The 25,873-nt window shown below is 44.0% G+C and overlaps 1 protein-coding gene across 2 annotated transcripts in view; it reads right to left on the reverse strand.

The window, feature by feature from the left end:
- XPA (XPA, DNA damage recognition and repair factor) overlaps nt 1–24,426 on the reverse strand; it is a 101,386-nt gene extending 76,960 nt beyond the window's left edge. For both annotated transcript variants that reach the window (XM_069236550.1, XM_069236552.1), the window contains exons 1-3: nt 24,196–24,426; nt 13,376–13,480; nt 13,185–13,290 (exon numbers count right to left, since the gene is read on the reverse strand). In XM_069236550.1, the coding sequence (XP_069092651.1) occupies nt 13,185–13,290; nt 13,376–13,480; nt 24,196–24,370 (386 nt within the window). In that variant the 5' untranslated portion in view covers nt 24,371–24,426. The remainder of the gene's footprint in view (nt 1–13,184; nt 13,291–13,375; nt 13,481–24,195) is intronic.
- Nucleotides 24,427–25,873: the final 1,447 nt, after the last annotated feature.

Consider the following 25,873-nt stretch of genomic DNA (forward strand, 5'->3'; position numbering starts at 1 on the left):
TGTGTGTATGTACAATTGTTTGTATGGGGATATGAGTGGGTGTTGGAGCTTTTTGTGGATGATGGCATCAGTGATGCCACTGACCATGTCATGTTTGATGTAATATGTGAGGTCAGAAGTAGTGCATTACGGGGGAGCAAGTTACGGGGGAGTGAGAGGTAACTAGAACTGCTGAATTTCACTGGTTTTGTACGTGTGAAATGTGAGCCTAACTATAACGTCCCTGTAACCTTTGTTTTATTCAGTGAATATATCTAAAAATATATTAATAATAATATTACTGCTGATAGTTATCTTTGGACCAACTTTTTCTAGATAAAGTGTTTTTTGTTTTTCTAATAACTTTGGCGCCGTTTGACGAACCTTTACAAAGTTTTCAAAACTAGTTTGCCGCTACTTTAGATGATATGTGGAAAGCACCAGGGTGATTCGTCAAGCGGGGGCCAAGAAAAAAACAAAAGGGGGTGGGGTCCTAAAACACGTTTTCCCCATGCACTTTCCCACAGAGATCTTTAACAATATTACAGCCTGAACCGCTGGACAGAATTACACCAAATTTGTCAGAAAGCTAGATCTTGGTCCAGAAAAAGTGCTTTCTGTAATTTGGTGCATATCTGTTCAGTAGTTTGAGTTATTAAAGAAAAAAGATTTATGTCTGTCTAAGGATATGGATTCACCAGGGATCCAAAGTGGTGGATCCTTGAATCCGTGTGGCAAAAGCAAGGCCCTGACTGCCTGGCCGCAATCCACTGTGGTGGTCAGTGTGCCACCCAGGCACACCTAAGTCAGTTCTTTTCTTTCTGTACCAGCCAGCGCTGATCAGAGAGAGCTACCCCTCAGTCGCTTTTCGACTGGTATTTTTCAATTTTTGGCAAGTTCTTTTTTGAGATCACTCCTGGTGTGTTGAGGGATGTTGTCTAGGAAGTCGGGTTTCAAGCCCTGCAGTTCCTGTCATCCGGCAATATCGGTGACAGGTCCGTGTAGGAGACTGGCTCAGTTTATGGAGTAACACCTATGGTGTGGCATCCTATACTGAGTCCAGGCAACCCTTAGTGATAGTGTTTAGGTGTCGAGTTAGCAGACACTCTCTAGGGGTAGCAGAGAAGAGCAGCTAAAGCTTATCTAGGAGGAGTGTAAAGCATTTGCAATACCACAACAGTCAGTCAGTAACTCTCACCCAAGAAAGAACCACATCACCTTGGCAAAAATAAAGTATTCTTTATTACAACACTACTGCTATACTAACATTGGTATATCTCCACTTGGAGATATCTACACACAAAATATTCACTTAGAAAGAAACAGGAATAACACAGAAATACATGGGGTCCTGTGAAAGGGGAGGGGGGGGGGGTAAGGAAACCAAACCTTATACTAAGAAATTGGTATAAGAACGAAGGTGCCGAACCAAGGTAAGTGTGTTAGAATCCCAGGGGCTGGGGGAGTAAGAAATTACCAGAGGCAAGCACCAGAAATCCCACAGGCGCCCGGGTGCGGAGTTGTTATCGCGCTGGGTGTCCCATAGGCTAACACAAGAATGTTGCAGTTAGATTTTTATGGATTCAGGACCCTGCCCAGTGGACCCCAAAGAAACCAGTTGGCACAAAGAAGATTGGGTAGTGCCCCCACTTGTGGATACCCAGAAGACTGGAGTAACCTATACAAGGGAGCCCAGGTGCATAGGGGTGAAGTGGCGTTGGACACCCTCGTCGGAGTCAATGAAAGCCTCGGTTGTCCAGTTGCTGTTGCGACCCGTGGACCAGGCCGGTAAAACCCAAAAGATGGATTCTTGACGTGAAGAACATGAAAAAGAATGGGACAGTGTCCAGACCACTCAGAGCTGTCCAGGCGGTGCAGGTAGGCAATGCCCACCCTCTTGGAGGTGAAGTTCCTGCAGGACAGTGAAGGAATAAGTACAGCTGCAGGCTCCAGGGGGATGCAGGAGGTCCTTGGAGTCACCCACGAGCTGTCCCACGTCGGTCACTTGATTTGCAGGATGGTCAGTGCCAAGCAGGAACACCAACAAGCCTTGGCAAATGAAAATAGCTGATGCAAGGAAGATTGCAGGAATTTTGAGGACCAGCAGTGACTCTACCCTTGGAGGGAGCCAGGGCAAGCCTTCAGCAGGAAGGAAGGAAAGCCAGTCGGAGGAGCCCCCACGAGTGGCCCACTGGCAGCAGGCACAGGGAGACCAAGAGAGGCATCAGCAGCACAACAAACAGGAGTCCCAAGTCGCAGGAGCTGAAGAGTGGAAGCTGATCTTGGAGTTGCAGAGTGCTGGAGGCTGGGGCTTTTTCGTGTTCGAATCTCTCTTGGAGGAAAAGCCAAAAAGCCTTTGCAAGAGCAACAGTCACAGTGCACAGGGGTTCCGATCCAGAGGCTGCAGCAAGGATCCACCGTCACCCAAGTCGGGCAGCAGACAAGTTGGACCCGGAGAGGACCACAGAACCACCACCTGTGAGCAGAGCCTTTTTGTTGCCAGTGGGACAGCAAGATCCACCAGACGGTCATCATCTTGAGGTGCCTGCGGATGCAAAGCAGGGACTCCTTCACTCCAAGGGAGAATCCTTCTTGCTTCTTGGATGCAGGTGGAGTGCTTGTGCCCCTCGAGGATGCACAGCCACAGAAATTTCAGAAATCCTGCAGGAGCTGAAGAAACAATGTTGCAGTGAGAGGCCTCTGAAATGGATAGTCTTGTTTCAGTTCCAAAAGCAGACCAGCAGTGGTTCTGGAGGCCAGGAGCATAAGATGTCTTGCAGAGAGTTCCTTGAAGAGTCTTCTTTGACAAATTTGAGGACTCACCCTCGGGGAAGCCCTTAAATAACCTTAAAATAGAGGGTTGGTAACTCTCTGTACATACCCACCGATCAGAGGGGTCTGGAACGCCATCTATGTAGTTTGACCAGCGACCAGGAGAGAAGAGGAAACCACCCTTTTTTTTCCACAAACCCACAGGTAATCTTTAGAAGAGGACTGTGCAATACCCAAGCAAGACTGCAGAGAACAGAAGGTGGATCCTGACAGAGGAGGACCTGCAAAGGAAGGGGACCAAGTCCAGTTCGTGTTGTAGTGTCTGGTAGTTCGGGCTGAAACCCCGAAACCGGTCCCAGGATGCTTGTTTCCGGTCCAGTGAGGACCTGGCTTGGCAGTTCGGGCTGGACTGTTCCCATGAGGAACAGGGTCAAGACTGATTTGCATATGGCTGGGTCCAAACTGGGGTGGCATGGTGAGCAAAAGAACGATGGATTATACCCAGATCTGTGACTGGGGGTGAGTGTTTGACAATGTTCAGCATTCCGTCCATCACTTGTTGTTTTTGCTTTGTCGCCCTAAGTGGGAAGGGTATGCCCAGACGTGGGTCCCGTGCTTCCCATGCCACTGGACTCAAGCTAGCCTGGCTGATGAGGGGTGAAACCCCGAAACCGGTCCCAGGATGCTTGTTTCCGGTCCAGTGAGGATCTGGCTTGGCAGTTCGGGCTGGACTGTTCCCATGAGGAACAAGGTCAAGACTGATTTGCATATGGCTGGGTCCAAAGTGGGGTGGCATGGTGAGCAAAAGAACGATGGATTAAACCCAGATCTGTGACTGGGGGTGAGTGTTTGACAATGTTCAGCATTCCGTCCATCACATGTTGTTTTTGCTTTGTCGCCCTAAGTGGGAAGGGTATGCCCAGACGTGGGTCCCGTGCTTCCCATGCCACTGGACTCAAGCTAGCCTGGCTGATGAGGGGTGAAACCCCGAAACCGGTCCCAGGATGCTTGTTTCCGGTCCAGTGAGGACCTGGCTTGGCAGTTCGGGCTGGACTGTTCCCATGAGGAACAGGGTCAAGACTGATTTGCATATGGCTGGGTCCAAACTGGGGTGGCATGGTGAGCAAAAGAACGATGGATTAAACCCAGATCTGTGACTGGGGGTGAGTGTTTGACAATGTTCAGCATTCCGTCCATCACTTGTTGTTTTTGCTTTGTCGCCCTAAGTGGGAAGGGTATGCCCAGACGTGGGTCCTGTGCTTCCCATGCCACTGGACTCAAGCTAGCCTGGCTGATGAGGGGTGAAACCCCGAAACCGGTCCCAGGATGCTTGTTTCCGGTCCAGTGAGGATCTGGCTTGGCAGTTCGGGCTGGACTGTTCCCATGAGGAACAGGGTCAAGACTGATTTGCATATGGCTGGGTCCAAAGTGGGGTGGCATGGTGAGCAAAAGAACGATGGATTAAACCCAGATCTGTGACTGGGGGTGAGTGTTTGACAATGTTCAGCATTCCGTCCATCACGTGTTGTTTTTGCTTTGTCGCCCTAAGTGGGAAGGGTATGCCCAGACGTGGGTCCCGTGCTTCCCATGCCACTGGACTCAAGCTAGCCTGGCTGATGAGGGGTGAAACCCCGAAACCGGTCCCAGGATGCTTGTTTCCGGTCCAGTGAGGACCTGGCTTGGCAGTTCGGGCTGGACTGTTCCCATGAGGAACAGGGTCAAGACTGATTTGCATATGGCTGGGTCCAAACTGGGGTGGCATGGTGAGCAAAAGAACGATGGATTAAACCCAGATCTGTGACTGGGGGTGAGTGTTTGACAATGTTCAGCATTCCGTCCATCACTTGTTGTTTTTGTAGTGTCTGGTTGTGGCAGGAGCCACTACACACCCTGCTGAAGATACAGAACCAGGTCGACGGTGGAGTGCAGAAGTCTGCTATGCAGCAAAGGAGCAGGAGAAGAGTTCCAAAAGTGATACAATTGTTGTCCTACATCGAAGATGAGTTGCAGTTAGTCAGTGGTGTTGAAAAACCACCAACAAGCCTTGGCAAAGGCAAAGGTTGCAGAGCTGCTGGGGACCAGGACGGTCCGGGGGGACTCAACCCAAGGAGGTGAGTCTCAGGTGACCCTCAGCAATAAGGAAAGCCAGAAGTTGAGGATGCAGCCCCCACAGGCAGCAGGCACAGGAGTCGCAGTGAGGCCCACTCAGCACACATGAAGAGGAGTCCCACATTGCTGGAGCAGCAGGCAGGAAACTGTGCTTTGCAGGAAGAATTGCTGGAGGCCGGGGCTACACGGAGCCTGAAGATTCCTTGGCAAAAGAGCCAACAAGCCTTGCTAGCTGCAAGAGGCGCAGTGCACAGGGATACTGTCCTGCAAGGAGAAGCAGGGGCTCAACGTCTTCCAAGCTGGGCAGCTATTAGAAAGGACCAAGGGGACCATTCAAGACCACCACCTGTGTTGCAGGATCCAAGCAGCTCCGGAGGAGAGGGGATCCACGCAGCTGGTGGTCGTTGCAGTTGGTGCCTGCACATGAAGGGGAGTGACTCCCTCACTCCAACGGAGATTCCTTCTTACTTCTTGTTCAGGCTGAAGACTTGTTGCCCTCGGAGGATGCACAGCCAGGGAAATGCTGCAGTAGCTGGAGGGAGCCAGAGAAACAATGTTGCAAGGTGACGTCGTCGCTGGAGCTCCGGACTGTCGGTTCCTGGAGGGTCTAGTTACAGTCCCAGTGGCCCGAAGATGAAGTAAACGATGCAGAGGAGTCCTGCTGGAATCTTGCATGTGGTATCTGAGGACCCACCCAAGCGGGAGACCCAAAATAGCCCAGGAAGGGGAGGATTGGTCACCTAGCAGGGTGACTGCATATCAGGAGGGGGCTGTGATGGCACCTGCCTGTCCTGCCCACTCAGAAGCTCCCCGGGGCCTCTGCCCACCTTGAATTCAAGATGGATGAACCAAGGGGCCACCTGGAGGAGCTCTGGGCACCACCCCTGGGGTGGTGATCGACAGGGGAGTGGCCACTCCCAATTCCATTGTCCAGTTTCGTGCCAAAGCAGGGACCGGGGGTCCTCTGGACTGGTGCAAACTGGTTTATGCAAGAAGGGCACCAAATGTCCCCTCCCAAGCTAAGTAACACCTATTTCCAAAAGGAGAGGGGGGTTGCCTCCCACTCCCAAAGGAAATTCTTTGTACTGCCTTCCTGGGCTTAGATGGTCAAGCAGCAGGAGGGCAGAAACCTGTCTGCACGGTGGGTGCAGCTGGGCTGCCTGGAAAACCGTGTAAGACTGGTGGTAGCAATGTTGGGGGTCCTCTAAGGAGCCCCCACAGTGCATGGGACCATTCTTCCAATACTTGCAACAGTATTGGGGTATTATTCCGACATGTTTGATACCAAATATGCCCAGCTTTGGAGTTACCATTATGTAGCTGGACACAGGTAGTGACCTATGACTAGAACACACTTAAAATGGTGTCCCGCACTCACAAAGTCCAGGAAAATGGATCTGGAGTTTGTGGGGGCACCTCTGCTAGAGCAGGGGTGTCCTCACACACACAGGTACCTGCACCCTGCCTTCTGGGCTGAGAAGGCCTACCATAGGGGGGACTTATAGTGACCTGGTATAGTGTCCTGTAGTGAAAACAGGTGCTTGCACCCATTTCACGTAGACTGCACTGGCAGCCCTACAGAGCCCTTTGCATGGGCTCCCTATGGGTGGCAGAATTACTGCTGGGGCCCGTAGGGATCCCCTGGAACTCCAATGCCCTGGGTCCCTAGGTACCATATATTAGGGGCTTACATGTGGGGGGAACCAGTATGCCAACTGTGGGAAGAAAAAGGTACAGTTACCAATTTAGAAGGGAGGGAGCATAACCACTGGGGTCCTAGATTGCAGGATCCCAGTGGATACATTCAAACACACTGACAAACAGGCCAAAAAGTGGGGGTAACCATGCTAGAAAGAGGCTACTTTCCTACTAATGGCAAGGGAGGTACAGACAGAGTCCTCTGCTAAAGTGATTCTCCTCAATCTAGATAGCTGTACACTTGACAAAACCCCAGCTTACTGCCTTACACATGGCAGTTGAAATGCACTGGGCCTTTTAAATCTCAATGAGCGCTGCAACTGAGTTACCACCGGGTGGACTAAGTAAATTAAGGAGAGCCTCCACAGATCAAGAAAGCTTCTTAGTGCAATTTGGGAGGTTAGATGAATCCCTTCTTTATGTAAAACTTTGCATGCCTAACTGGGAGCAACATTTCAAGAAAGAAAACCTAGGCTCTTGCGCTCTCGCTACGAGTGACCGGTTACTTCAGATGGGCATGGTAATACAAGTTCAAGGGTCCATCAGAATTATGAGGTCTGCAGAAGCCATTCAGACCGGTTTTGTTTCCACCAGAGACTTCAGCTGTTCAAGACAGTTGTAAACACCAAGAAAAACTAGAGGGTGAATCGGGACCTGAAATTACACATTCAACCAGTAAATTCCCCATTTCTCAGGGTGCCTGCAGCGTTCACACAAAATACCTCTAACTCCATAGCCCTGGAGTTAACTGGTCCTTCAGGATTGTTAATTCTGGGGTGTAGACTTACAGGGGGCCCGGGGAAGGCATAATGAGGACCTGACCCTTTACTTGAGCTGCTGTCAAGATCCATATGCATGGTAATAGTCTTCTCTAGACATCGTTGTTGATTCTTACTCACTGTGTTGGTCACCCCCTACTTTTCCTCTGCCTAATGACAGTGCTAACTGTGTGGCTATACCTAGAGTTAAGAATGCTCATATAAATTTTTTGAAATTACTATATCCTAGCCTATCTGTTTCATTACACTCAGTTTTATTTACTCATGGATCTGTAGAGTGTGACTAATATCTGGGGCAGAGTTGAGACAGCAAAGACAGCCTGTAAAACAGATCAACTGAAAGAGTTATTACGGTGCTTGGAATAACCAGGTTTTGCAATATTTTTCAAAGGAGTGACAGCTGGCCTGTGAGCGAAGATACAATGGCAGAATATTGCATGCCTTTGGTTTCAGTTATAAGAAAGAGCAACAGCCAATTTTAGCATTCTTAATATGAGGCACCATCACTAGGTGGAGTTCCAAAGAATGCAAGGAGAAGGAAAGAATATAAGATGGGCCACAATTATGCAGAGCTCAATGAGTGAGGCAAAGACCCTTGAAAAGAATTTTCCTAAGGACTGGAGCCAATGTGGGTCTTTAGACAACCCGAATTATGAATTTTAGTGGGTAAGTAATGAGCTTGACACTGCCAACTTTTGCAGCAGATGAAAAAGACAGAATGGAAAGGACAGATAAAGGACAAGTATGGAATGGCCAGATACAGGACATTACAGTAATACAGACATAAAGTGATCGCGTTATGGATGACGTTTTTTTTCTGGCTGAGGTGAAAGCCATGCAAAGCATTTCCAAAGCTTTTTCAAAATGTGAAAGCATGTGGCAACTATTCGGATGACTTGGAAAGTAATTGCTAGATTAAGGTTAAGGGTGACTTTACTGTGTCCGCAGAAAGAGAAGTATCACAAAGGTTTCCAGACACCCAAGCAAACCAGACCTAAGATGTTGTACTAAACATTACCACCTCAGTCTTGTCTCTGTTCAGCCATATATAGTTAAGCCGCATTCAAGAGGCACCCACCTACAAGCATGGAACTTCACCAGGGTCCCATAGAAACTGGTAGAAATAGAGATGTTATTCTAATATTGTAGAATCTCAAACCCGAAAGATTCAACCAGGCAGTTTAATGGAAAAACATAAAAATTAAATATTGTAGAAATGAGGGTGGGCCCCACATGTAGAATAGTATCAGATTTTAAAGGGGGGAGGCCATTTAAGAGTGGGAGAAGAGAAATTAGGAGAACTAACACGGTGAATTAAGTCAAATGCACAGTGTATCAAAGCAAATGCCAGATTGGTGAGGAACTTATAGGAGAAAAATTAAACTGTGTCAGTCGGATAGAGGTCTAGGAGCTGGTTGGATTCAAAATAGTTGGCGATTTTCCAATTTACAAATTTCTCTGTAAATTGAGTAGGCAATGATGAGACCGATATGGGAATGTAGTTTACTGGGCTAAAGTGAGGAGCATTAGGCTTCTTCAGTAGAGAAACTGCCAATGAATCTTGCCTGGAACTGGGAATTGAAGCAGACTTTAAAGAGATTGACAAGATGCATGAGATAAAGGACAATAAGGCCTGGACACAAGAGGAGGGTGTGGCGTGGACATGTATCATCTAGTGAGCCCAACCTGACGGCAGTAAGGGATTTGAGGGTGTCTTTCAGAGTAAATAAAGTAAGAGTGTTTATGAAAGCTCCCTTAGGGGCTGTTGAAGGAGTTTTGGGAAAATCAAGAGAGACAATGGGTGGTTTAGAAGGGATGTAGAGTTGATTTTGATGGTAAAGTGTAAGAACAGAGCTGCACACAGCAAATCCGCAGGGATGTGAGAGCTGTTGGATGCAGTGGGTTGCAGAATACCTTGGCTAGGCAAAATATGTTCCCTAAGAAATTAAAGGAACTATCTAGGATGTTCACAAAGTGAGCTCAACGAGTAGCTTGAATAAGATGTTGATAGTTAGAGATGGCGGCTTTATACTTTTCTTTTTAATATTCTGCATTCTTTAATTTACAGATCCTTTTCTCTGCAGAGTTGCTTCTTGTCTCACAGTGCCTCAAAGAACCATAGGGTAGAGGAAGTAGTACATTGTGACAAAAACAATGTATTTGGAGCTAGGGTGTAGAGTGTGAATTCAAGCCAGTTATTGAAGCAAGATGCAGCATCCATGATATTCTCACTGATGTTCCAGGATGAGCTTCTTAAAGCTTGCTGCAGTTTATGAGAGGTGACCCTAGATGTGGAAGGCGCATGGTCGAGATATTAAGAAAGGGTCTGTGTGATGTGTTTGTGATAACTGGTCAAATACAATGATCATTCCAGCACAAGGTCAGGGGAATAGAATCCTGCATGAATATAGATGTAACAATGGAGAAGAGAGTCAAGAAGACGGCACACTGTGTGCATAGGGTCAGAGACCAGTCGAAAGTCTCCATATCTTTAAAAAGAAGCACGTGTCAGCAGGGTCCGTGGAATTGTCAAGGCAGACACATAGGATTACACACATACACTGGCAGATTTCTTTAAAATTAGAGAAAGGTCCGGTGGGGACAGCAGACGAGGGCGCCATAGAAAGATAGTGTATGGACTGAAAAATATGCATTCCAACCAAGGGGGAGAGATGGCCATATAAATGAAGCAGGACAGCAATGACTGGTGGATGGTGGCAATACCCCTGTCTAGTCTGTCAGGATGATCTAGCTCAATTATACTCAAAGTACGGCCCAGGGGCTGCATGTGACCCTTCTGACCTTTACATGCAGCCCTAATTTACCATGGCGTTCCACTGAGTGACCGGAATAAACGCTTACGAGGGGGCTTATCATGGCTATTTAGATTGGAGTTGCATTGAAAAAGTGCAGCTATTATACGTGTTACAAAGGGATACTACGACTGAATTTACTCAGCCAAACTTATGAAATTTATGTTAAGACTGCAACGTTTCTTACTATTATAAATCAACATTGCCCTGAGGAAGTTTGTGTGGTGAACAAATTGCGTCGGCTGCTTCTCGTTGGACAAAGAAAATAAAGGCTGTGTTGGAAGCGACCTGCTTGGATGACTCAACTTCTTTTTAAATTGTTGTTGGTGCTCCTCCAATTATATTATTTGGTTTCACATTGTGCAATTCACACCCCTTCCCAATTGCTGGTATCAATGCGGCCCTCAGTCACATCACAGACCAAACTTTGCGGCCCCTTGGAAAATGATTACGAATACCCAGGATCTAGATGTTGCATTGAGCATCGAGTGGGAACAGCAGAAAATATATCAAGATTACACTCTGGTCACAACCAGGGTACTAAAAGAAGGAGAAAGTCAGACATGTGAAGCAAGATAAATTCCCACACATTTATTTGGTGCTTGGGAAAAAGAGTGCATGTTGACATGAAAACAATTAACACTTGTTTGGTGGGGCTTGTGCTGAGACGAATGCGTATGTGAGGGAGAAAAGATAGTTTCAACGTGATAGTAGCTGAACCCACCAAACAAGGTGTGAGCACGAAGGCGGGGCAGGAAGCTGATTTACCTGGATTTAGGCTGTGGAGTATAGCAGGGGGATAAGAAATTAGATGGTGATTTTTAGATGGAGCAGGACCCGGGTTCTGGTGCAAGGCACTATTTGGGCGATGGAGGGATTGCCTTTGGTGTGGTTGGTCAGTAGTGCTGAATTCCGAGCCCTCCATAGGAGAGGGCATGGCTTGGCTGGGAAATGCTGTGCTATCAGAAGCGTTCAATGGAAAACACTAGGAGAAACAAAACGCCAACTGGGGTTTAGACGACTCTTGTATAGACAGGAAAGCTCTTCTACTGATGGTACTTCAGAGAGAAAATAAATAAAAGACTAAATAAAAGTTCAAAAGTTTAAAAAATAAAAGTAAAATAAAGAAGTCAGGGTTGTGTGTCATGAAGCAAGTGAAGCAAGGCACCAAAGGCAATATGCACCTAAACCATCCAAAGCCAACAGGTAATGGCCCAAGAACCATTTGATAAAGCTAGTAGGCAGTGGTTTACTTGTGCAAGTCACTCAGACAAAACATGCACACACTAACAAACAATTACACACAAAACTCCTCCACACAACTCCCAGGCCCATTCCCATAAGAAGCTGTATTTGTTGTGTTTACTCACAATAAACAAGGCAGCCAATACCAGATGTTAGCAAGGACCAAGGTAGAAGGGGGCAGAATTGAGAGGTTCTGTCTAATAAAACAAAAATTACGCTTAGCTGAGGAAACCAGGATGGGGTGGTCCCAAGCGAAAACCAATGAATGTATCTATCGGAAAGCCTGCCCGGTGTTACTGTCTATTGTAAAGAAGGAGAAATTCCATATGGATATTTGAAATAGCATGATATCAATGAGTTCTTAATTGGATATAGAGAGGTTTGAGCGTGGGATGAGTTGCAGACCTTCCAGGAGTGTATTTTCAACTTCCTTGCAACAAAGTGAAGGTTTGTTATGATTCATAGACTCCGTAAATTAGAGAACAGATTTGGCTAGATTTTACATTTGATTGACCAATCCACAAATGTGGATTACTAATACATTAAAAGTCTTGACCAATTTCAAAGGTAATGAATCCTGGTGTAGAGAGCGTTTTAAGATGGATTACATTTTTGTATGGCAAAGCAGGTTTAGGCTGGGAATAAGAATCAATGTGAAGTCTCTTTAGGGAGATGAAGACAGTTGTTTGGCCCAGGCGCTTACCCATAACCCAGATAGGGGTCTTCCAACCAATTTCCAGAGGCCATGCATTCACCACACTCTACAAGATGTGGTAGGGAAGTGCCCTTGAGAAGCTGCCATTTTCTCAGGAGAAAGAAAAGCTAAAAGGCAAAAAAAAAAAAAAAAAAAAAACTTGTGTGTCAAGCTTAATGCTAGCTGCTCTTGCTCTGCCTCTACAAGGACTTGTTCCTTCCCATCCGAAACTCTGATTTTTCAGACTGAATTATAATATTTCTATGTGTCACATACTGCAAATCTAAATGATTTGACTAAGCAATAAGATCTAAATTTAGGGAGCAAAAGACATAGATAATATTAGTACATGCATAATGCATCTCTTTACCAATGCCACTTGCATCATATTCTTTCATCAGCATCGAGTCTGATATGTCCTTAAAATTACCTTTGGAGATAACCAGGCTGCCACAATCTGCACATGTTGTAAGCAGTGAGGCAGGATTTTCTAAAGCGTAAGCCAGAGTCCATTAGAATAAACAAGTCTTCACCTGTTACACCATATAGGCAAATCCTCTGGAAGAAAGGTAAGACGTGGCATTAGAGCCTTCACTAACAGAGACAGGAGCAAGCTTCTCCATCTAGTTGGGAAATGAGGGAATGGTTTGTTCAGCGTAAATCTCAGGCCAAGTACCACTGACTATGGGGAGGGCAGTATTCTCGAAAGAACACTGCCCTTCCAGAACTTGGTTTATGTGGACATTACACTGGGCTGTGCTTCTTGCAGAAGTCAATTTTATAGTCCCTCTCAAACTCTACATTCGTAGAAGTACAAAAATAAATAAAAGCCACAGTCGATTTCTTAACTTTCCAAAGCCAAAACACCGACTTTATCAGCAGATTTGTTTTAGTTTGTGAAAACTAACCAAGTGAAGCATGTGTAGACTAGGAAAAGATGTACAATAACAGAATCAGGTAATTTTTTATCAATGGAAACGTGAGACTGGCATATTGGCCCATTGCCCTCACAACATAAAACGTACAACCCATCTGATACAAGTCAGGAATGGCCATCTTGGGTTAGTATAGTATCAACACTATAATAAGACATACCTGCAAGTATCACACACTGCCATGTCAAAGTAGTTGCTGAGGTAGGAGTCCATGAACTCTTTTTCACAATCTTCACATATTAAATAATCAAACTCTAGCACTGGTCCTGTTGAAAGTTGCATATGGGATTCAGTACAACAAATTATGATAGATCTGTTTGTTCATTGTATTAAAATGTGCATTCCACTTACCTGGTTGATGCACAACTTTGCCCACTTGATGTTCTTCTTCATCCTCCTCTTCCAAAAAGAACCCACCACCTGAATCTATAATCTTTGGCAGGGGTTTTGAAATTCCTTCAGGGAGTAAAATAAAACAAACTATTACCTTCAAATGTTACAAGAGAAGACACACGAGTAAAAAAAAACAAGGTTGAACTGTAAGTTATCTACGCAAACAATACACAAACTCCTTTCTGCAGAAAAGGTCAGTGGAGCGGAGGAGAAAGTGGTTTATTGAACGTGGGATAAAATAGGATTAAGTTACCTCGTAATCCAGTCTATAGGGTGTATCCAACTATCAATCTGTTCTTACCCTGCCTCCCACTGGTGGGACTATCAGTGTGTTACATGCTGGTATCACACGCATACATGAGTTTTATTCAGCACACCTCTTCCCTGCACACATGTGCACCCCGTGTATGGTACCTGGGAAATAGTTTGTTTTTAGGCCAAAGGCTAATAGAGTTGCAGGACAGAAATTACAGGTAATCGAGAAAAAGAGTAAAATGCAAGACAGTATCAGACAGCCTCTGCAAGAAGATGCAGAGCTCATAAATCACATTTTTCAAAGCACAAGGAAGAAGCCTCAAGAACTTAGTGTTAGGAGAAAGGACAACAAGCGTACCAAGCATATGTCTCAAATAGACGCCTGGAGAGTGCCTTCCTTATCTACTTATCCCTGCAGACACTTGGTGGAGAACGGGATTTATCTGAAGTGTAACTAGGGATAATCATGAAGTTATCCATGGGGTAATTGTGGCTTCAGCAGAAGCTTAGATGGCATCACTGCCTCCAAAACTCACCAAATATTGGTCAGAAGTTAGCAGGTCCCTGGTTCTGTACAAGTAAAAGCACACAGCCTGCCTTATGTTTTTACCTGCGTAAGGTCTCATCACACAAGAAAAAAAAAAAAAACTGAGGTAAACAAGCTCTATATTCAGATAAAAATCCCCAACAGCACATTAAGAAAAAAGTCCTAGGAACCAACCTGTACCAATGGAAATTGTGGCAGACTGAGTGGCGTAAAGAGCTCACTGCTCACTTACATGCCAGATCAGTGTCATGCTACCAAGGATCAAGTCTTCAATGGCAGAGGCTGAAGTCCATCAACTCCAGAGGTTTGTACATCAACAATGTCATGTCAGTGTCTCCTTCTTGCAAAGACATCTCTCATTTTCCAGCTCAGAAGCCTGCTCAGCTTCTCTTCTTTAGACCAAAGTCCAGGCAGCTTCTCCTTGCACTTCAAAGTGAAATCCCCCAACTTGCTAGTCCTCAACCTGGCATGGGGAGTTGGCAGTGGATTAATCAACCATGAGCACAGAGAGTTTCTTGTCATTGGTGCGGAGAACATGGAATACAGTAGTGAAATCACTGCACACTAACTGGAATTGTCTGCCCCATCTTTATACCAAACTTGCAGATGGCAGCTAGCTGTGTATTTCAACAGTTCCAACTGATAACGGTTCTGGGCAGTTCTGCCATTTTGCTTACTGTTCTCAGATTATTCCAGCCTACGTGTTTGTAACTGACTGGGGGTGGGAAGGTGGGTGGACCATGGGAACAAGGGATCTACAATGTACATTGGATTTAGCAAGAGTATTTTCTAATACACCAGATTTCCCAATAGGGCGCAACAGATTTCACCCCCTTACGGCCTTAGAAGATATCGATTGACTCAATAAGAATCAGACAGCTCCTTCAGATGAACTAGTCCAGATAGAATACAAATCAGGGTGGGCTTCAAACAAAGAACATATATCTTACACAATAGATTCCTTAGCAAACAGGTCCCAAATTCACTTAACCCAGAACAGTGCCCCCAGAAATTCACCCCAGTCATCAGGTGACATTATACCTCCAGGTACACCAGTGGACCAGCATGGTATCCCTAAACAGAAAGCAGAGATTGCTCTACTATTCTGGAACATTGCAGGTTTAAACAACAAAATAGGCAATGAGACTTGGGTAAATTTTATAGAAAAATATTCATGCATATGCCTCCAAGAGACGTGGATGACGAGTCCCCTTCTCATTAACGGCTATAAAACATTTCACTCACCATCTGCCCCGTCTAGGCACGGCAGACCAAAAGGGGGTTTATGCACATACATCTCTAACAAGTTACGACTACAAAACCTAGAGATGAAATTTACGAGTCTATACTATCAAATGATAGAGGGTAACTTGGATCATAAGACTCATCTAGTCATCATTAACTTTTATAATAATGCAGCCCCAGGAGAGCTTGCTAATATCCTAATGGAGATGGGAAATGATTTCAAAAAAATAACAAGTACTAATAACAGCCGTGAGACCTTTATGATCTGGGGTGGAGACTTCAACGTCCATCCCTGTAAAGAAACCTCAGATAAGGTATGTGGCTGGGATTCTGAAGGCGTTGGCTTAAGTCTCCATTTTGCACACAACACCCAGGGAGACGCATTGAATTTACTGGCACAAACCCACAATTTATCCTTCGCAAATGAATTATACACTGCTGAATCAAAGTTTAATCCAACATACAACGGAAGGGGTGCAAATACAGTGATTGATTACGTTTTAATGTCAACCCATTTTTCACACTACCTCAAGAAATATACTTTGCATGACATCGTAATTAGTGATCACTACCCCCAGAGCCTCAACCTCCTAATAACTCCCCCAACAGCTGATAGAGACGACAGGCCCACCCTGATAGACGACATTGAATTAATGCCGCGTAACGGTTACACCCTGAAATGGTCACAGACTGACCCCGACTTTCTCCTCAAACAGTTACTAAGCGACTGCAAGCACGCTTTTGCAGACTGTTTAAGTGAGAATTTAGATCCAAGGAGACGTTTAAATGCCTTTACTTTGATCATGCAATTCATAAAGAAAGCCCTTACTACCAGAAGGGGTAACCTGGGGAAAAAAAGGGCCACTGGATGGTATGATTATAACTGCTCACAAGCACATAGGAAATTGAAAAAGGCTTTAAAAGCCCCAAAAAGATCCTTAATTGAGATACGTAAGTGTAGACAAGAATATAAAGCAGCAATGAAGGGAAGGAAATTGACTCTAAAAAGAACTCTGTGGGAAACTCTACACACAGCTAGCCGAACGAAAGATAATACTCTTTTTTGGAAAACAATTAACTCACCTATGCTCGGGGATAGAGACTCCCCCAGGATGGAAATAGCGATCTCCGAAGAAGACTGGATCGCACACTTTTCTAAAATATATGCGCGGGACAGCGAAGAGAACCCTACATTTCCTGTACATGATCAAGCCCTCCAGGAAGGCACACACTTGTTAATAACCCCACAATTCAGCCTTGAGGAGGTAGAGGAAGCCATATCTCTAAGCAAATCAGGGAAAGCTCCGGGCCCCGATGGCGTCCCGATTGATATATACAAGGCCAATATCCATTTATGGGGCCCTGTATTAACGCAGTCATTAAGGGCCATTTGCATACAAGGTCCCCCACCATCTTGGCGAGATTCTAATATAATTCCTATATATAAAAAAGGTGACCGTCTTAACCCAGCCTGTTATAGACCAATCTCCCTGCTGGACTCAACGGCTAAATTAGCAGGGAGAATCATCCTGAACAGATTGCAAACATGGGCAGAAGAAAAGAGAGCTTTATCTTCTGTCCAATACGGATTCCGGAAAGGTATTGGGACAGTGGAACAAAGCCTGAATCTAAGTATTATCATAGGAAAGTATACAAGGATTAGAGAAGGTAATCTGCACCTGGCTTTCATTGACCTATCATCAGCATTTGACTGTGTACTACATGACAAGTTATGGGATACCTTAAGCAGCATGGGGGTAGAACCAGCCATAATTCAGTTTATACGAGACATGTACACAGGGTGCAGAGCAAGAGTGAGGTACGGCCTAAAGGGGGAAAGTACTCGCCCTTTTGGCATATTCAGAGGCGTGCGCCAAGGCTGTGTTCTTGCCCCGTTCCTGTTCTCGATGTATATAAATAACTTAGAAAATGTGTTGGCTAGTAACTGCAAAGATCTACCCCAAATAGGCAATCGCGCTGTCCCGGTGTTACTTTATCCAGATGATGCAGTTTTAATGGCCAGGACCCCGTTAGCCTTACAAAAACTTTTAACTACTTGTATTACATTTATGTCACAATTGGGTCTTACTGTCAATCGCTCAAAAACGTTCATTATGAACTGTGGTGGGAAACGCGGCAAATCCTATAACATTACAACCGCGGATGGGAGAGTAGAAACTGCGCGCACCTTTTCCTATCTGGGCATAATGTTTGACAATCAGGGCTCATGGGCTAATTGTAGGAAGACAAAAAAAGCCCAGCTTATAAAAACAACGATGGCTCTTAGGCTTTTTTCCAAAAGGATAGGGGGGATTGCCCCGCCAAATATGATAAAAATGTACAAAGCTAAGTGCATCCCAGCCGCCACGTATGGGTCCGGTATTTGGGGATACACTGATTGTAATCTGGTGCAGACGGTTGAAAATGATTTTATAAGATATCTATTGATGGTACCAAAAGGTACTTCATCATATATAATTCATTCAGAACTGGGGTTCCCCTTTATTACCGACTTGATAAAGATTCAACCCTTACTGCTATGGCACAAAATTTGGACCTCTGAACATACTGAACTAAATAAGGCCATTTTGACCGACTGCATGGAGTCTATATACGCAATAAGGGTGCCTTGGCTAAGATACATTATGACTTTTTTTGAAAACATGGGCAACAAAGCTTATTACACAAATCCAGCTTTGCTGGTAACAATCTCTAGGAAGGATCTGAGTGCTCTGGCATTAAAATATCTAGAAGATTTACGATGGGAGGTCGAATCAAAAAAGCCCACCGTCATTCACAATCAAATAATCTTGTCGACGGAGGCCATTCAGCCTTATCTGACGAATGTGATAAATTCCCGCCATCGTTTTGTTCTCACCAGACTGAGGCTAGATATATTCCACCGTCTAGTGACCTTCCCAACTATGAATGACTGGAGCACCACCTTGAAGGCCTGCCCATGTGATGCAAAGGCACCACAAACCACAATCCATGTGGTTTTATTTTGCAAATTTTACGCCAAGCAAAGAAAGCGCTTAGTAGCCCCTCTTCTAAGGCTAATCAATCTCCCTCAGTGTCGTACCGCGTATGCCAGCCTCCAGGTGCTATCATCCATTGAGATGTGCGGAAACTTGGCCAATTTTTTATGCTCCCTATTAAATACAAGAAAGCGCATGGGGGTAGCAATATAACTTGAATCATTTTATCTAACGGTTCGTATCTAGAATTTTTTTTTTTTTTAAAGAACTTTTAACATTTTTTTTCATGTATGGATCTTTTATTATTGTAAATCATTAAGATTTTAGCTTATTTATTGTATTTATCGTATAATAAAATGTAAAATATTTGTTACTTTTATGACTTGCTGAAAGTCTAATAAAGTTTTTTTTGTACTTTGTACATTGGATTTCTAGGCTCTCCCTTCAATCCTCGATCTTGGTCAAATATTCAAGGAACCAACTCTGGCAACAGCCAGTTTGGTCATACATTCTCCACATGCATCCTTTACACAATTAGGTACATGCAACAACTAGATGCCACATGGATGCAGACTAGTTCAGAAAACAGCAGAGGCTGGTAGACCAACCTCCTTAGAAGGTAGTTAAAAAGGCTTGTCCTGCTCATAGAATCATATCACTGCCACCGCGGCCAGTTCCCTCAGCCCAGCAAGCTGACTACAGTCATACCCGACAATAAAGGTGCATATGGTGGGCCTGTATGAGCCACTGAGTCCTGTTCTCGGGTATTAATCAATGTCACAAAAACACCTCCAACACACATGCATCATTGTTCTGTGTCCTGAGGTAGCGGATAGAAACTTATGGCTGGCTATGGTGACTACCAGGCAGAGCTGCACACCTTGAACAGCCATGCAGGAGAACTTTCTCATCCCAAAATCCAAAATAAATTAAAATATTTTTTTCCATCACACAGAAGTAGAAAAAATGGTCTTTCACAACTACTGAAATATATTTTGAAATGTTTGTAAAGCTGACTTAGTTATATAAATGTTGTGTTTTAGGAAAAAAAATTATACCAAAAGCCTTTCATTTCACATAGGTCAGACAGTTCACCTTACAAAATCCTGGAACTCTGCAGTCACAAGGAAAAGTATTGTCATTCCAAGAAGACAAACTGACTTTTGTCTCTGAACACATAGCAAATGTGACAAGAATAAGATTTAAAGGCATCTTAACTTCTAATTCAGTTTCTAACTGAACATAACACCTGTTCATTGCCCACTCGCTGGAAAGGTCTTCGAGTGGAATATAAAAATGGCTCAACCTCATAAAATAAAACTCGCTATGGCGAGTGGTCGTTTTTCGAGCTCTGAACTTGCATGTTTGATGGGTTTTCACCAGCTCTTCTCTAACATTTTCTCATACTGGGAAAGGTTGCAAAGTTACTCCTGAGAAGGGTAGAATTAAAATATCTTCCAGGGTTGGGAAAAAAAGTGGTTGGATGGAAAGTGAACTTGTAAACACTCAATATTTTTGCATGAGCAAATCTACACTTGCATATTTACTCATGCTAAAACACAGTTCACAAATATTTTCTAGGGGTACGATTTACAGGTCTATTTCTGTAAATTCATGAAATATGTGAATCTGCACTAATGCAAAGACATATACAGGGAGTGCAGAATTATTAGGCAAATGAGTATTTTGACCACATCATCCTCTTTATGCATGTTGTCTTACTCCAAGCTGTATAGGCTCGAAAGCCTACTACCAATTAAGCATATTAGGTGATGTGGATCTCTGTAATGAGAAGGGGTGTGGTCTAATGACATCAACACCCTATATCAGGTGTGCATAATTATTAGGCAACTTCCTTTCCTTTGGCAAAATGGGTCAAAAGAAGGACTTGACAGGCTCAGAAAAGTCAAAAATAGTGAGATATCTTGCAGAGTGATGCAGCACTCTTAAAATTGCAAAGCTTCTGAAGCGTGATCATCGAACAATCAAGCGTTTCATTCAAAATAGTCAACAGGGTCGCAAGAAGCGTGTGGAAAAACCAAGGCGCAAATTAACTGCCCATAAACTGAGAAAAGTCAAGCGTGCAGCTGCCACTATGCCACTTGCCACCAGTTTGGCCATATTTCAGAGCTGCAACATCACTGGAGTGCCCAAAAGCACAAGGTGTGCAATACTCAGAGACATGGCCAAGGTAAGAAAGGCTGAAAGACGACCACCACTGAACAAGACACACAAGCTGAAACGTCAAGACTGGGCCAAGAAATATCTCAAGACTGATTTTCCTAAGGTTTTATGGACTGATGAAATGAGAGTGAGTCTTGATGGGCCAGATGGATGGGCCCGTGGCTGGATTGGTAAAGGGCAGAGAGCTCCAGTCCGACTCAGACGCCAGCAAGGTGGAGGTGGAGTACTGGTTTGGGCTGGTATCATCAAAGATGAGCTTGTGGGGCCTTTTCGGGTTGAGGATGGAGTCAAGCTCAACTCCCAGTCCTACTGCCAGTTCCTGGAAGACACCTTCTTCAAGCAGTGGTACAGGAAGAAGTCTGCATCCTTCAAGAAAAACATGATTTTCATGCAGGACAATGCTCCATCACACGCGTCCAAGTACTCCACAGCGTGGCTGGCAAGAAAGGGTATAAAATAAGGAAATCTAATGACATGGCCTCCTTGTTCACCTGATCTGAACCCCATTGAGAACCTGTGGTCCATCATCAAATGTGAGATTTACAAGGAGGGAAAACAGTACACCTCTCTGAACAGTGTCTGGGAGGCTGTGGTTGCTGCTGCACGCAATGTTGATGGTGAACAGATCAAAACACTGACAGAATCCATGGATGGCAGGCTTTTGAGTGTCCTTGCAAAGAAAGGTGGCTATATTGGTCACTGATTTGTTTTTGTTTTGTTTTTGAATGTCAGAAATGTATATTTGTGAATGTTGAGATGTTATATTGGTTTCACTGGTAATAATAAATAATTGAAATGGGTATATATTTTTTTTGTTAAGTTGCCTAATAATTATGCACAGTAATAGTCACCTGCACACACAGATATCCCCCTAACATAGCTAAAACTAAAAACAAACTAAAAACTACTTCCAAAAATTTCAGCTTTGATATTAATGAGTTTTTTGGGTTCATTGAGAACATGGTTGTTGTTCAATAATAAAATTAATCCTCAAAAATACAACTTGCCTAATAATTCTGCACTCCCTGTATAATGGGGGCACTTTTGAGACTTCCTTTACAAACTGAGCCCCTAATTAGGTCTGGCATTAACATAAACCTTCAGTTTTTACTAAAATGTTCTCTCTATCTCTAGCCATCTATCGGCTGAGTTCAGAGAGTGATATCAATCTGCTCTTTCACAAGAAGCCAGTTTTGTTCAGTGCCAAAACTGCTGAGGCAATGTGTGCTTTTTTAAACAAAAAATATACTTCCTTTTGCCAATGTTTGTTACAATGGTGAGGGCCTGGCAGGTCCTACAACAATAAAGTTTTACAACAGCCATGTCAAAATAAGACACTTATTAACAAAACCAAAAGACTGACCACCAATGTCTGACCTAGTTGGCTTTGTCAACGCTTGTTTATTTTCATGTTTCACATAATCTTGTTGAAACTAGTTTCACTGATTTTCCATTATTAATATTTTCGGAAATTCTAGCATGCATGAAAATATCTTACTGAAGGATTCCTCAAAGAAATGGTACCTAGAATTTCAGAGTAATTTAGAAAAACTTTTTTTTTCCTAGTTGCATTTTTGTGAATATTTTATTTTGAAAGCAAAGAATCATTAATCTTGCTCACAGGCTTCTGCAAATATTTGCATCTAATCATAGAGCATTCTAGGAGCATTACATGTAGCCTCATATTGCTAAGAATTTGCAAATGTGTGTACACATTTTTAGTTACTTGAACCACTGCCAGTTCAGCAGTCAGAGCTTCCAACATGTATTTAGAGCTCTCAGCCTAATAATAAAGGCTTTGCATTAATGAACCATACATACAAGCTAGAACTGAATTACCATATGGATACATATATTACCTCAACTGCAGACAATTCCCTTCCCTGCTCCATTATGCAGTAATGTGAACTGGCAACCAAAGAGTATGCGCTGCAGGGGGTTCAGCCTACTTGTCCCAAGGTCAAAATAACCATGAAAACTTGTTGCCCTTGACCCCAAACAATATGTCCTGGGCATTAGGCTATAGGAAATTCCATACACCTAAGTGTACAGTCTCTAAGAGACGTTGTTAAAGGCATTTTGCATATTTTATGGTTGCCAGCGGGGATTGAAGAAAAGAGAAGGCACAGCTCCTGTTGGTACTTTGAACAAGGAGATGGACAGAGGTCTTGTAGCAACGTACAGCAGCAGGTAAATGGGGGACTTCCTCTCTAAAGTGAGTTTTTGGTTGCTGGAAGAAGAGGATGTGGTGTTTGGGGGTATAGCTGCGCAACTTGTTCGTGAATGAGACCAATTAGTGTCTTGAATTTCAGACGTAGGTATGTGAGGTGGAGGTATGGGTTATGTGAATTTGGACATCATGTAGGGGAGAACCTTATATTTGAATGGCTCTTGACTCCTGTATGAAGGCCATGTCCTCTGACTTCAAAAAACATGGTTTGCTGATGTGCAATATTTTTTCCATAGGATAACAGTCACAGAATTATCTTGAATCACTATTTTTGAGATTGCAAGGCCCAGAAGAAAAATAACATTGACCACTAAGACTTTGCAGTTAGAAATTATGAGTTGTATCTCTTGGGGAAAAAACCCTTTCTTCACCTAAACTACTGGGACATACGGCTGCAATTCTCAAGATTCCAGTGAGAGAAAATAAGCCCTACGATAGACTTGGTGAAAGCATGTCCCCCAATATTACAGTAAATCCACGCCAATGTCACAAGAATGACTCCTGGCAGGCTCATTTAGTCATGGGATGAAAATAACAATTAAACAACAAACTCTACGGTCATTCAAAAAACCAGAAGTATATCAATATGTGTGCAGACAATACAGTTATAAAGGCTTTGTAGCAGCCTGGTGAGCACAAACTACAAAGGGTGCAGTAGCAGCAAACCTCTAACTCGCACTGCTTTGGTTAGTGTCACAAGCCCTAGGAGAAGGGGTTCAACCCCACCCACCAGCATCTCTTCTTCACCACTTGGGTCACCTTACTACTGTGTTCTTCAGTCAATAGCTGCAGTTTCGAGGTTCTGAATCTGTAAAGAGGACTCTGGCCAGCTTGCCTACTTAACATTTTACAGTCATGAGATAACAGAGCGATAGAAAGTTGTTGTGTCAGTGCAAAGCTACTTTGAAACAACATGATCACTTCACTGGTGATTATCACGCGCTTCAATCAGCAAAAACGATAACCCACCAATGCCAGTAAAACATATTTTATCACAGTCCACTGTGCTGTAAACATAGTAAAACGTAATTTTGGTTAGAAAATGATTCAAATCTCGAGACCATGCGCTGAAATCACACCCATCAAGCAGTTCTGAGAGGTTAACAGGTGTGTTCTGTATTGTGCCAGCATGCACCTACAGCTGACTCAACTGTTACTATTGATTTTATCGATGCTTATTTCAGTACACATGTGTCTTGCCTTAAAACGATGCTAGTGTGTAGCCCCAGCAGTACATAAATCAACAAGGAGCGATCTGTACTTTAGCGCACACACATAAGTCTCCCCTTTTACTGCAACCAGCCGAAGAATCTGTATCCTTTCACGGCGGGGCTCTTACCTTCAGAAGGGCCAGGGTATGGGCGGCTGGAGAGCCGGGCCTGGCGCAGCATGAGCGCTCGCTGACGATTCCGTTCTATTTTCGCACGTAACACCGCCGGTAGCGGTGCGGATTCTTGCTTCTGCTGCTCCATCTCAGCATCCACAATCCCAGCTTCTCCTAACTGAGCCTCCATGTTTACGGATGTTAGATAACATTACAGTACTTCCCTCTTTCCGAGTGCGCATGCGTGAATCTGGCGCACGCGCTTTAGAGGTGAACAAATAATTTTGCATGAAATGCATTGTACGCGCTTCTGAACCTAATTCACCTTCCCTTTGGAGAGCTTTACATGAACCTCAGTTATATTACATGAGGTCACATTCATCTTTTTTAGGCATGAGATAAAGCGATCTGCCCAGGGGACTGCGCCAACATGAGACGCGAATATGGTTCCCCAGTTCTAACGTCAGCATCTCTACTCGTGCCACCACATCCTGTACTCTACTAGTTCACTGTCGCTAGACGATTTGCCATTCCCGTGTTTGTTTTTTGCAAGATGATTAAAAACTTTACTGCTGGAGTAATCTTGTATAAGTGTTGTTCTTTACTCAGAGCGCGCTGTGGGCTAATCGAAATTTGACCCCCCTCTTCTAGCAAGCCGTGGGTAGATCGCTGCAGTGAGCTCCAGCACGCTCCCGAAGGTCTGCACCCTGGGCCCAGCTCAGTAGATCATAGCATTTCCCTCCGTGTTATGTGATACATTACAAAAATGACACCTTTGCATAATGCCAACAGATCCGATTCAGGCTGAAGATTCACAATTTTCGAAGCAAAAATGGTTTTATTTTACCTGTCTCCCGCCGGAAATTGTCTCTGATTCAATATATGTGGTAACGCGTCCCAGCTTTGATAATTTACTTACGATGGGACTCGTTTTAGGCCAATGAATCTTTTGACCCTGATTGGGGACTTCGCAGAACGAGATGTCTATCTAGCATTTCAATCAATAGATCAATAATCAAATCAGTATTCACAATAACTAATCAATAACACTAATCATTAACATTTAATAAGAATGGAACACACCATGACCTTTTGAATAACCACACACATCTAGTAAGATTTTGGGTATTTATTCCCTATTAGCTACAACCTACTAGCGTATTCATTAGTCTCAATACCAATAAGCACATCAACAAAACTGCAATATGGCAACTGGAATAAGATTTTATCAATGCAAAGATCATGAACATTAGGACAAAACACCAAGTCAGCATGAATCAAACTTTAGCAAAGTATCATTAGTACATTATTCAACAAAGCAAAGACTCAGTCATTTGTCTATTTGCACCCAATTTTAGTGAACTCCTTAACTAACCGCTTATTAGCATCAGCATGTTGGGGTTCATGCAAAACAATTTAGTAACATTAATTTAGAAAACATCTAACTATGGCCTCTGTCAATTAGCAGTTGGTACCTAGAAAGAAAAGGCAAACAGACAATTGCAATTTATCATCAGATAGTTACCCATCCAAATGGGGCGGCATACAGTGACAGTCTTCGTCCTCAGGACAGCAGTCGATTCGCCATCTGCCAGGATAAGCAGGTAAGGCTCAACAAGGAATAGCAAAGGGCTCTTCCCTGATAAGGAGGAGAAGTGCAAGTCAGGCAAGGGGTACAGCGAGGATGGTTAAG

Source organism: Pleurodeles waltl, chromosome 1_2, assembly GCF_031143425.1.
Source record: "Pleurodeles waltl isolate 20211129_DDA chromosome 1_2, aPleWal1.hap1.20221129, whole genome shotgun sequence".
NCBI lineage: Eukaryota > Metazoa > Chordata > Amphibia > Caudata > Salamandridae > Pleurodeles > Pleurodeles waltl.